This window comes from Oncorhynchus mykiss, chromosome 14, assembly GCF_057628025.1.
Source record: "Oncorhynchus mykiss isolate SJ-2025 chromosome 14, ASM5762802v1, whole genome shotgun sequence".
NCBI lineage: Eukaryota > Metazoa > Chordata > Actinopteri > Salmoniformes > Salmonidae > Oncorhynchus > Oncorhynchus mykiss.
The window spans coordinates 13145641-13158239 of record NC_143035.1 but is presented as its reverse complement, the minus strand read 5'-3'; the positions used below and the strand labels follow the sequence as shown (position 1 = coordinate 13158239).

The window sequence follows — 12599 nt, the reverse complement described above, 5'->3', positions numbered from 1 at the left end:
ATTGCCCCCAGCACAAGGTGCACCTGTGTAACAAGGGTGTAAACAAATTTGTGCACAAATTTGACATAAATAAGCTTTTTGTGCGTGTAAAACATTTCTGAGATTTCATTTCAGCTCATGAAACATGGGACCAACACTTTCCATGTTGTGTTTATATTTTAGTTCAGTGTGGTTGGTAGCCCAAACGGTTCAGACGCTACAGACAGAAGTTGACACATTGGCGGTACCGAAAAGTCCCGTGGGTTCCCCCTGGGGAACGTGGAGCAAAACGGAGAAGACCATCTTGTTCGTGAGAGTCTCATCTTTCCATATAATTATATTAGTTTTGTAGGCCAAACCGGTCAGATGCTACATACTTTTTCGGGAAAAGACCGATTTTTGTGATGTCTCCTAGTCTGACAAGCAGTGCTGTAGCTCTGCCACTTTCCACCGATTGAGATGCAGCCCATGCAAAACGGATTAACTCAGTAGTAATGCCATTAGTCAACAAGTCAGATTTTGAATCCAAACATGTCAGATGCCTATAAAATGCTCGTAGATTAATTGTCTCTTTCTATTTGGCTCCTGACACTGGTGAGATATACTCTCTCTCTTTCTGTTTCTCTCCTCCCCAGGGACTCTTGGGGCGTGGCCTTTCAGGCTATGCTTTCTCTCTCCCTCTGATCATGTCTAGAATAATACATTGTAATGCTTGTTAAACATTTGTAACTTAAGCATTGCAGCGTTCATTGGACAAAGTTATTAAATAATTATTGCGTTTTGCATTCCCTTCTCATGACAATTACATGATTGCACATGGTTTTACTATAATGGTTTAACTATAATGGTTTTACTATAATGGTTTAACTATAATGGTTTTACTATAATGGTTTTTAATATAGTGGTTTTACTATAATGGTTTTACGCAGACCCACGAGCCACTGCGGCCCCTCATAATGAATTCTGTTTTTTTTGTTGTCCCCCCCCCCTCATAAAAGTTGCCCGTCCCTGTATTAGGTTGACTTGGAATCTGCTTAAATCCTAAACACACACACACACAGGCGCACACAGGCCACTCCCACACAGGAAATAACTCAATAACTTTCCTTTTGCTTTCGTTTTTTAAGACTGCTTGCAGTAGTTGCTCTTGCTTCTTTATGTGCATCTTTTCTCTGTCAAATTGCTGTGTGAAGTGTTAAAGTCGGTGTTGGATTAGATACTTGACTCTGTCAAAATGGACAGTGTTCTGCCAGAGTTGACTTGTCTTGTCTGCCTTGAGATACTAAATGATCCCCACCAGTTCCCATGTGGACACAGCTACTGCCTGCCCTGCATCCACAGCATGAGGCGCCACAACAATTACAGCTGTCCTGAATGTCGAAGAGAATTCACAGACAACAGTGATATCGTCAGAAACTATAGGCTGGCTAACATTGCCAACACATTCCGCAAACATCAACAGAGGACTGAGGGTAAAACTGTTACAGGGGCCTCTGAGGTGAGTCCGGGTCTGAGGTGACACCAAACCTTTGGTTGCTCTTTCTTTACATGCGGGACTCAAGAATATCTGGTGTGATGTGACAGAGAGAGTTGCCTTGAAAGTCAGGTTTATTTTATTTGTATGAAAATTCCAATGAATAATTCTTAAATGTTGGTATCCAACAGTAGTTTGCTGAACTTCTCCCTCTTTCCTATCAGACGTCTGATGTGAGCTGGTTACAGCTGATGATCATACTCCTAACAATTATTGCCCTCTGTGAGTACACAATAACCAATACCAAAGATATGATGGTTTCCAATACTCCCCACAGCGAAGAATAGTATTTAAACAGTTGGGGGAAATATACAAATGGAAAGATAGATAAATTATTATGTAGATGTAAGAGCACAGTACTGACTGTACTCTTTACTCTGTTCTTCGTACTCTTTCCCCAGTAAAAGTGTACTCCCTTTGGAAGATCGCAGACGAAGATTATCAGATGCAGCTGGAAGTCCACCCTTCAGACCTCCCAAACCAGGTTTGGTCCCCTCTCCAGCCACATACCACATTCAGTCCAGAGCAGTAAAAAACACTTTTTTGTTGCTGTGTTACACTGTGTGTTTTGGGTTCAGAGAGAACGAAAATAACAAAAGAATGGAAGTATGTCTTGGTTGTTTCATAATCCTATCTTTGTTTCTCTTCAAGGTTACCCAGCATGATGGTCTCTTTCTGCCAAGAGTGATCTGGACACTACTCTCCCTGCTCCTCCAGATCCTTTGGCTCCCCCTATGGGTGTTGTGGTGGTTTGCCTCCACACTATTGTGGCTGATATGTTTGTGTGTGGAGTTTATCATGTCTTGCCTCTTACAGGTTTTTGCTTGGTTATGCAATGCTACATGTTTTACATTCAATGTCCTTGTGTATGTTTGTGGTATTGTTTGCATTCTGAATTTGTTTGTTGACACCAGGCATGGTAGGGAGGGTAGGCCTACGTGAAGTATCCTAACATGAAAAGTAGCCCACAGAATGCTTTAATCCAGCGATACTCCACTACTGACCAAAATTTGGGTCAAGGAAGATTTTGAAAGATGTAAATAAATAAATATATACAGTACCAGTCAAAAAGTTTGGACACCTACTAATTCACAGGTTTTTCTTTATATTTACTATTTTTTACTATTTTCTACACTACAAAAAACTGAAATACCTTATACCATAATACCATAAGTATTCAGACTGTTTACTATGAGATTCGAAATTGAGCTCAGGTGCATCCTGTTTCCATTGATCATCCTTGAGAGGTTTCTATGACTTGGTTTGAGTCCACCTGTGGTAAATTTATTTGATTGGACATGATTTGGAAAGGCACACACCTGTCTATCTATGTAAGGTCCCACAGCTGACAGTGCATGTCAGTGCAAAAACCAAGCCATGAGGTCGAAGGAATTGTACGTAGAGTTCCGAGACAGGTTTGTGTCAAGGCACAGATCTGGGGAAGGGTACCAAAAAATGTCGGCAGCATTGAAGGTCCCCAAGAACACAGTGGTCTCCATCATTCTTAAATGGAAGAAGTTTGGAACCACTCATCCTAGAGCTGGCAGCTCGGCCAAACTGATCAATCGGGGGAGAAGGGCCTTGGTCAGGGAGGTGACTAAGAACCCGATGGTCACTCTGACAGAGCTCCAGAGTTCCTCTGTGGAGATGGGAGAACCTTCCAAAAGGACAACCATCTCTGCAACACAACACCAATCAGGCCTTTATGGTAGAGTGGCCAGACAGAAGCCACTCCTCAGTAAAAGGCACATGACAGCCCACTTGGAGTTTGCCAAAAGGCACCTAAAGGACTCTGACCATGAGAAACAAGATTCTCTGGTCTGATGAAACCAAGATTTAACTCACTGGTCTGAATGCCAAGTGTCACATCTGGAAGAAACCTGGCACCATGCTTACGGTGAAGCATGGTGTTGGCAGCATCATGCTGTGAGGAAGGGACTGGGAGACTAGTCAGGATCGAGGGAAAGATGAACGGAGCAAAGTAAAGAGAGATACTTGATGAAAACCTGCTCTAGAGCTCTCAGGACCTCAGACTGGGACAAAGGTTCACCTTCCAACAGGACAACGACCTTAAGCACACAGCCAAGACAACACAGGATTGGCTTCAGGACAAGTCTCTGAATATCCTTGAGTGGTCCAGCCAGAGCCCAGACTTGATCGAACATCTCTGGAGAGACCTGAAAAGAATGGGAGAACTTCCCAAATACAGGTGTGCCAAGCTTGTTTTTAAAAATATTAATTGGCAAAGATTTTGAAAAAACAGTTTTTGCTTTGTCATTATGGGGTATTGTGTGTAGATTGATGAAGAAAAAAACAATTAAATCCATTTTAGAATAAGACTGTAACATAATGTGGAAAAAGTCACGGGTTCTGAATAAACTCAGCAAAAAAACAAACGTCCCTTTTTCAGTACCCTGTTTTTCAAAGATAATTAGTAAAAATCCAAATAACTTCACAGATCTTCATTGTTAAGGGTTTAAACACTGTTTCCCATGCTTGTTCAATGATCCTGTCACGCCCTGACCCTAGATTGCTTTGTATGTTTCTACAGTGCCTTGCGAAAGTATTCGGCCCCCTTGAACTTTGCGACCTTTTGCCACATTTCAGGCTTCAAACATAAAGATATGAAACTGTATTTTTTTGTGAAGAATCAACAACAAGTGGGACACAATCATGAAGTGGAACGACATTTATTGGATATTTCAAACTTTTTTAACAAATCAAAAACTGAAAAATTGGGCGTGCAAAATTATTCAGCCCCCTTAAGTTAATACTTTGTAGCGCCACCTTTTGCTGCGATTACAGCTGTAAGTTGCTTGGGGTATGTCTCTATCAGTTTTGCACATCGAGAGACTGAAATTTTTTCCCATTCCTCCTTGCAAAACTGCTCGAGCTCAGTGAGGTTGGATGGAGAGCATTTGTGAACAGCAGTTTTCAGTTCTTTCCACAGATTCTCGATTGGATTCAGGTCTGGACTTTGACTTGGCCATTCTAACACCTGGATATGTTTATTTTTGAACCATTTCATTGTAGATTTTGCTTTATGTTTTGGATCATTGTCTTGTTGGAAGACAAATCTCCGTCCCAGTCTCAGGTCTTTTGCAGACTCCATCAGGTTTTCTTCCAGAATGGTCCTGTACTTGGCTCCATCCATCTTCCCATCAATTTTAACCATCTTCCCTGTCCCTGCTGAAGAAAAGCAGGCTCAAACCATGATGCTGCCACCACCATGTTTGACAGTGGGGATGGTGTGTTCAGGGTGATGAGCTGTGTTGCTTTTACGCCAAACATAACATTTTGTATTGTTGCCAAAAAGTTCAATTTTGGTTTCATCTGACCAGAGCACCTTCTTCCACATGTTTGGTGTGTCTCCCAGGTGGCTTGTGGCAAACTTTAAACAACACTTTTTATGGATATCTTTAAGAAATGGCTTTCTTCTTGCCACTCTTCCATAAAGGCCAGATGTGTGCAATATACGACTGATTGTTGTCCTATGGACAGAGTCTCCCACCTCAGCTGTAGATCTCTGCAGTTCATCCAGAGTGATCATGGGCCTCTTGGCTGCATCTCTGATCAGTCTTCTCCTTGTATGAGCTGAAAGTTTAGAGGGACGGCCAGGTCTTGGTAGATTTGCAGTGGTCTGATACTCCTTCCATTTCAATATTATCGCTTGCACAGTGCTCCTTGGGATGTTTAAAGCTTGGGAAATCTTTTTGTATCCAAATCCGGCTTTAAACTTCTTCACAACAGTATCTCGGACCTGCCTGGTGTGTTCCTTGTTCTTCATGATGCTCTCTGCGCTTTTAACGGACCTCTGAGACTATCACAGTGCAGGTGCATTTATACGGAGACTTGATTACACACAGGTGGATTGTATTTATCATCATTAGTCATTTAGGTCAACATTGGATCATTCAGAGATCCTCACTGAACTTCTGGAGAGAGTTTGCTGCACTGAAAGTAAAGGGGCTGAATAACAATACAGTTTTATATCTTTATGTTTGAAGCCTGAAATGTGGCAAAAGGTCGCAAAGTTCAAGGGGGCCGAATACTTTCGCAAGGCACTGTATTTTTCGTTTGGTCAGGGTGTGATGTGGGTGGGTATTCTATGTTGTATGTCTAAGTGTTGGGTTTCTATGTTTAGGCCTGGTATGGTTCCTGTCAATCGTTGTTTCTGATTGAGAACCATACTCAGTCAGCCTGTTTTCCCACTATGGGTGTGGGTAGTTGTTTTCTGTCTCTGTGTCTTCACCAGATTTTTGTTATTTTGGTCTTAGTGTTCTGAGTTTAATAAATACCACGCTGCATATTGGTCCGATCCTTCCTACTCCTCCTCAGATGAAGAGGACAGCCGTTACAGATCCATAAACAATTAATGAACATGCACCTGTGGAACGGTCGCTAAGACACTAACAGCTTACAGACGGTATGCAATTGAGGTCACAGTTATGAAAACTTAGGACACTAAAGAGGCCTTTCTACTGACTCTGAAAAACACCAAAAGAAAGATGCCCAGGGTCCCTGCTCATCTGCGTGAAAGTGCCTTAGGCATGCTGCAAGGAGGCATGAGGACTGCAGATATGGCCAGGGCAATAAATTGCAACATCCATACTGTGAGACGCCTAAGACAGCGCTACAGGGAGACAGGACAGGCAGCTGATCGTCCTCACAGTGGCAGACCATGTGTAACAACACCTGCACAGGATCGGTACATCCGAACATCACACCTGCGGGACAGGTACAGGATGGCAACAACAACTGCCCGAGTTTCACCAGGAACGCACAATCCCTCCATCAGTGCTCAGACTGTCCGCAATAGGCTGAGAGAGGCTGGACTGAGGGCTTGTAGGCCTTTTGTAAGGCAGGTCCTCACCAGACATCACCGGCAACAACGTCGCCTATGGGCACAAACCCACTGTCGCTGGACCAGTCAGGACTTGCAAAAAGTGCTCTTCGCTGACAAGTTGCGGTTTTGTCTCACCAGGGGTGATGGTCATATTCGCGTTTATTGTCGAAGGAATGAGCGTTACACCGAGGCCTGTACTCTGGAGCAGGATCGATTTGGAGGTGGAGGGTCCATCATGGTCTGGGGCAGTGTGTCACAGCATCATCAGACTGAGCTTGTTGTCATTGCAGGCAATCTATCAATCAATCAATCGCTGTGAGTTACAGGGAAGACATCCTCCTCCCTCATGTGGAACCCTTCCTGCAGGCTCATCCTGACATGACACTCCAGCATGACAATGCCACCAGCCATACTGCTCTTTCTGTGCGTGATTTCCTGCAAGACAGGAATGTCAGTGTTCTGCCATGGCCAGCGAAGAGCCTGGATCTTACTCCCATTGAGCATGTCTGGGACCTGTTGGATCAGAGGGAGAGGGCTATTACTTTTGACCCCCCCCTTGTTCAGGGACACATTATTCAATTTCTGTTAGTCACATGTCTGTGGAACTTGTTCAGTTTATATCTCAGTTGTTGAATCTTGTGATGTTCATACAAATATTTACACATGTTAAGTTTGTTGAAAATAAACGCAGTTGACAGTGAGAGGACGTTTCTTTTTTTGCTGAGTTTATTTTTTAATTTTTTATATATGGCAACAAAAATGATCCACTTCTAGTAGCCATGTAATCATCCAACAATAAATGTAATGTCCTAAAAAAAAACATGTAGTTGTAGGCTACTACACATGGAAACAAATATGTCTCGCAATGGCCAGTAAGCATTTTGCACGTGCGTCGCTCCATATCTCACAGCCTTATCAAATATATTGGTTGTAAAATAGTTGCTATTGAGCTGAAAATTGAGAGTTGAGAAATACACTGAGAAATATAAACGCAAAGATTTTGCTGAGTCACAGTTCAGATGAAGAAATCAGTCAATTGAAATAAATAATTTAGGCCATAATTTATGGATTTCACATGACTGGGCATGGGCGCAGCCTTGGGTGTGCCTGGGGGGGCATAGGCCCACCCACTTGGCAGCCAGGCCTACTCACTGTGGAGCCAGTTTTTCCCCACATAAGGGCTTTATTACAGACACAAATACTCCTTAGCACCCAGACGATCCCACAGGTGAAGAAGCCGGTTGTTGAGGTCCTGGGCTGGCGTGGTTACTCCTGTGGTTGTGAGGCCGGTTGGACATACTGCCAAATTCTCTAAAACAACGTTGGAGGCAGCTTATGGTAGAGAAATTAACATTCAATTCTCAGGCAACAACTGTAGTGGACATTCCTGCAGTCAGCATGCCAATTGCACGCTCCCTCAAAACTTGAGACATCTGTGGCATTGTGTTGTTGTGTGACAAAACTGCACATTTTAGAGTGTGCTTTAATTGTCCCCAGCACAAGGTGCACCTGTGTAAGGATCATGCTGTTTAATGAGCTTCTTGATATTCCACAACTCTCAGGTGGATGATTATCTTGGCAAAGGAGAAATGCTCATTAACAGGGATGTAAACAAATGTGTGCACAATTTGAGAGAAATTATATTTTTGTGCATATGGAAAATGTCTGGGATTTTTCATTTCAGCTCATGAAATATGAGACCAACACTTTACATATTCTGTTTATATTTTTGTTCAGTGTAATACCTACATGAAGCTAAGTCCCTCCTCTTCAACAGCGACAAGTGGACGATGCCTCCAAAGCTGTGTTTTTTTCCACAATTGCATATTTGAATTATATACTATCAGAACACATTTTTCTCTTGAGCGCATGGGGGAGAGGAGAGTGGTTCGCTCATTACAGCAGCAGGCACATACTTTCATTACAGGAATCATGAGAATAATGCACTTACTGGTTTACCAAATCATGGTTTTAGCTGCCCAATGTTGTACACTTTTGATTGAGGTAACAATATAGAATGTGTTATTTCTATGTTTATGTCTATGCCATGTTTTTGTGAGATATCACAGAGTAGGTGAACGGATGATCTCTGCATATGTGATTCCCACTGTGAAGCATGGAGGAGGAAGTGTGATGGTGCTTTACTGGTGACACTGTCTGTGATTTATTTAGAATTCAAGGCACACTTAACCAGCATTCTGCAGGAATACACCATCCCATCTGGTTAGCTCTTAGTGGGACTATCATTTGTTTTTCAACAGGACAATGACCCAACACACCTCCAGGCTGTGTAAGGGATATTTTACCAAGAAGGAGAGTGATGTAGTGCTGTATCAGATGACCAGACCTCCACAATCATCGGAGCTCAACCCAATTGAGATGGTTTGGGATGAGATGGACCTTAGAGGGAAGGAAAAGCAGCCAACAAGTGCTCAACACAGACTTTCAGCACACATATAGGGAATGACACTCAACAAGCATGGCACTTACACAAATGACTGATATTTGGCTGAGAGAAATTGATGATACAATTATTGTGGGGGCTGTCTTGTTAGAGACTTCAGTGCAGGTTTTGACATTATCAGTCATGGTCTGCAGCTGTAAAAACGTATGTGTTATGGCTTTACACCACCCCTGCTATAATGTGGATAAAGAGTTACTTGTCTAACAGAACACAGAGGGTGTTCTTTAATGGAAACCTTTCAAACATAATCCAAGTAGAAGCAGGAATTCCCCAGGGTAGCTGTTTAGGCCCCTTGCTTTTTTCAATCTTTAATGACATGTCACTGGCTTTGAGTAAGGCCAGTGTGTCTATGTATGCTGATGACTCAACACTATACATGTCAGCTACTACAGCAGTTGAAATGATGAAAACACTTAAAGAGCTGCAGTTAGTTCCAGAATGGGTAGCAAGGAATAAGTTAGTCCTAAATATTTCCAAAAGTAAAAGCATTGTATTTGAGACAAATTATTCACTAAACCCTAAACCTTAACTCCATATCATAATGAATAATGTAGACATTGAGCAAGTTGAGGTGACTAGACTGTTTAGAGTAACCCTGGATTGTAAACTGTCATGGTCAAAACATTTTGATACAACAGTAGCTAAGATGGGGAGAAGTATGTCCATAATAAAGCGCTGTCTGCCTTCTTAACAACACTATCAACAAGGCAGGTCCTACAGGCCCTGGTTTTGTCGCACCTGGATTACTGTTCAGTCGGGTGGTCAGGTGCAAAGAGGGACTTGGGAAAATTGAGGTTGGCTCAAAACATGGCAGAACTGCTGGCCCTTAAAAGTACACAGAGAGCTAACATTAATGACATGCATGTCAATCTCTCATTGCTCAAAGTAGAAGAGAGACTGACTTCCTCATTACTTGTTTTTGTAAGAGTTGTTGGCAAGCTGAAGGTACCAAGTTATCTGTTTAAAATACTAGCACACAGCTCGGACACCCATGCATACCCCACAAGACATTCCAACAGAGGTCTCTTCACAGTCCCCAAGTCCAGAACAGACTATGGGAGGTGCACAGTACTTCATTGAGCCATGACTACATGGAACACTATTCTACATCAGGTAACTGACGCAAGCAGTAGAATCAGATGTAAAAACCACAGAACAGCGGGACTGTGAAGGAACACAAACATAGACACATGCATACAAACACATGATAACTGTTACGTTTCACAGTTTCTGTGTTGTGGTTTGTGTATTCGTATGTATGTATTTCAGGAAATGGCTTCCTGAAATCCCCCAAGCAACTGATTTGTCGACTCCATGGCAAATTGGAGCTGACCCCGCCCTCTCATCAGAGGATGCAGCTGTCTTCAATTACCAACTCTTTCTGAAGCTATATAAGCCAGTGTTCTGTTGCTCAGAAAGGAGATGAGTGTGTCCTGAGTTGGTTGTTGTTGAGAGAGCTGATTTGTATGTCCTATGTTGGTTGTTGCAGAGAGAGTGGTTAGTATGTCCTGTGTGTAAATAGGACACAGTGTTTTGATTATTTCAATTCTTGTTATTCTGTTTTTGTTCCCAGGCGGGAAAAGGAAGGCACCTAGGGAGTGCTTAGGCAAGAGGCCTGTGGGCATACATAACCCGTAGTATTTACTGTCTATGCACACTAGGTAAGACCTGGGCGGACCACCCCCTGTATTTTGGTTAGCGCACCAGGTGGTGCTAAGATAGGTAAGTAGTGGATAGGCAGGTAAGGTAGGAGAGGGGGCTTTGACACTTACTTTCTTTGATTTGGTTCCGTCCAGCCCCCTTTCCCCAAAATTACTGTGTGACGGAATAAATTCCCTGTAAACGGTATCCTTGTCTGCCTTTGTCATCCTTACTCGCACCTACAGTCCCATACCTCTTTCACTCCAGGGGGAGTTGAGTTGTAGCAGAGTGTTGCGTTCCCTCTTCCTAGAGGTGTACGTAACAATAACATACACACACATACACATGGATTTTGCGTTGTAGATGTGGAGTATGGGCCTGAGGGAACACACTTAGTGTGTTGTGAATTCTGTAATGAATGTATTGTAATTGTATAACTGCCTTAATTTAGCCGGACCCCAGGAAGAGCTAATGGGGATCCATAATAAATATACATATCTGGGAACTCCTACAAGAATGTTGAAAATAATTCCAGGTGAAGCTGGTTGAGAGAATGTGAAGAGTGTGCAAAGCTTGCCATAATATGGTATTTTACCAAATAGGGCTATCTTCTGTATACCACCCCTACATTATCACAACACAACTGATTGGCAGGTTCGATACCCGTGCAGGCCGCCACCCATGAGGTGGCTTTTGGTTTGAATTTAGAATCCTCTATATGTAATTATTGGCGGAGAGTCAGGTCCGGTCTACTGTATTGGTCCGGTCACAACTTGCAGACTTGTTTTTGAGTTGCTGTGCGTTTTGTTGCCAACCTGTTTTGCTCCCTGACAAATTTACGGTTTTTACTTTTTAATTACCGTTTATATTTTTGTTTTTTTTCCTCAACTTTTTCACTCCGGACGCTTTATCTGGACACGATTCGTCAGGACCTCCAACAGCCGAAGCTAAGTAGTAACATTAACATGATGCCTTCTAATTGCAGTCGCTGTATTCGCCTTACGGCGAGGATAGCTGTGCTACAAGCCCAGCTTCAGACGCAATCGCTAGGCAAGGGTAATTTCAGTGTAGGAAAGGATGAAACAGCGTCTGTGCCACCAGTAAGTACAGATAGTAGTATAAATCCCCTGGCACAGTCCCCGCAGCCGGACAACTTTCTCACGGTTTCTGGAAGGAAATGCTGTAGGAACGCTCAACCGGTGTCGCTCATTCAGCCGACAAACTTCCAACCGGTTTTCCCCATTAAGTAGCGGGTCGGAGTCAGAGGCCGAGTCTTCTCTGTTCTCTACTCCTCCCGTTACGGGGTCTGAGACGCCGAAGCTTCCCACCATTAGCTCTGACAAATTGAAAACTCTAGTCATTGGCGACTCCATTACCCGCAGTATTAGACTTAAAACGAATCATCCAGCGATCATACACTGTTTACCGGGGGGCAGGGCTACCGACGTTAAGGCTAATCTGAAGATGGTGCTGGCTAAAGCTAAAACTGGCGAGTGTAGAGAGTATAGAGATATTGTTATCCACGTCGGCACCAACGATGTTAGGATAAAACAGTCAGAGATCACCAAGCGCAACATAGCTTCTGCGTATAAATCAGCTAGAAAGATGTGTCGGCATCGAGTAATTGTCTCTGGCCCCCTCCCAGTTAGGGGGAGTGATGAGCTCTACAGCAGTCTCACAACTCAATCGCTGGTTGAAAACTGTTTTCTGCCCCTCCCAAAAGATAGAATTTGTAGATAATTGGCCCTCTTTCTGGGACTCACCCACAAACAGGACCAAGCCTGACCTGCTGAGGAATGACGGACTGCATCCTAGCTGGAGGGGTGCTCTCATTTTATCTACCAACATAGACAGGGCTCTAACTCCTCTAGCTCCACAATGAAATAGGGTGCAGGCCAGGCAGCAGGCTGTTACCCAGCCTGCCAGCATAGTGGAGTCTGCCACTAGCACAGTCAGTGTAGTCAGCTCAGCTATCACCATTGAGACCGTGTCTGTGCCTCGACCTAGGTTGGGCAAAACTAAACATGGCGGTGTTCGCCTTAGCAATCTCACTAGGATAAAGACCACATCCATTCCTGTCATTATTGAAAGAGATCATGATACCTCACATCTCAAAATAGGGCTTCTTAATGTTA

The 12599-nt window shown here is 43.3% G+C and overlaps 2 protein-coding genes across 3 annotated transcripts in view; one reads left to right on the top strand and one right to left on the bottom strand.

Moving 5' to 3' along the window:
- LOC110488820 (signal-transducing adaptor protein 1) overlaps positions 1-12599 on the bottom strand; it is a 172597-nt gene that overhangs the window by 14996 nt on the left and 145002 nt on the right. The gene's annotated exons all lie outside the window — the stretch shown is intronic.
- Positions 1060-2584, top strand: LOC110488818 (uncharacterized). The gene is made up of 4 exons (XM_021561226.2): positions 1060-1477; positions 1678-1735; positions 1915-1997; positions 2165-2584. Exons 1-4 carry the CDS (start codon positions 1214-1216, stop codon positions 2453-2455), a joined length of 696 nt encoding a protein of 231 aa, XP_021416901.1. The 5' UTR covers positions 1060-1213; the 3' UTR covers positions 2456-2584.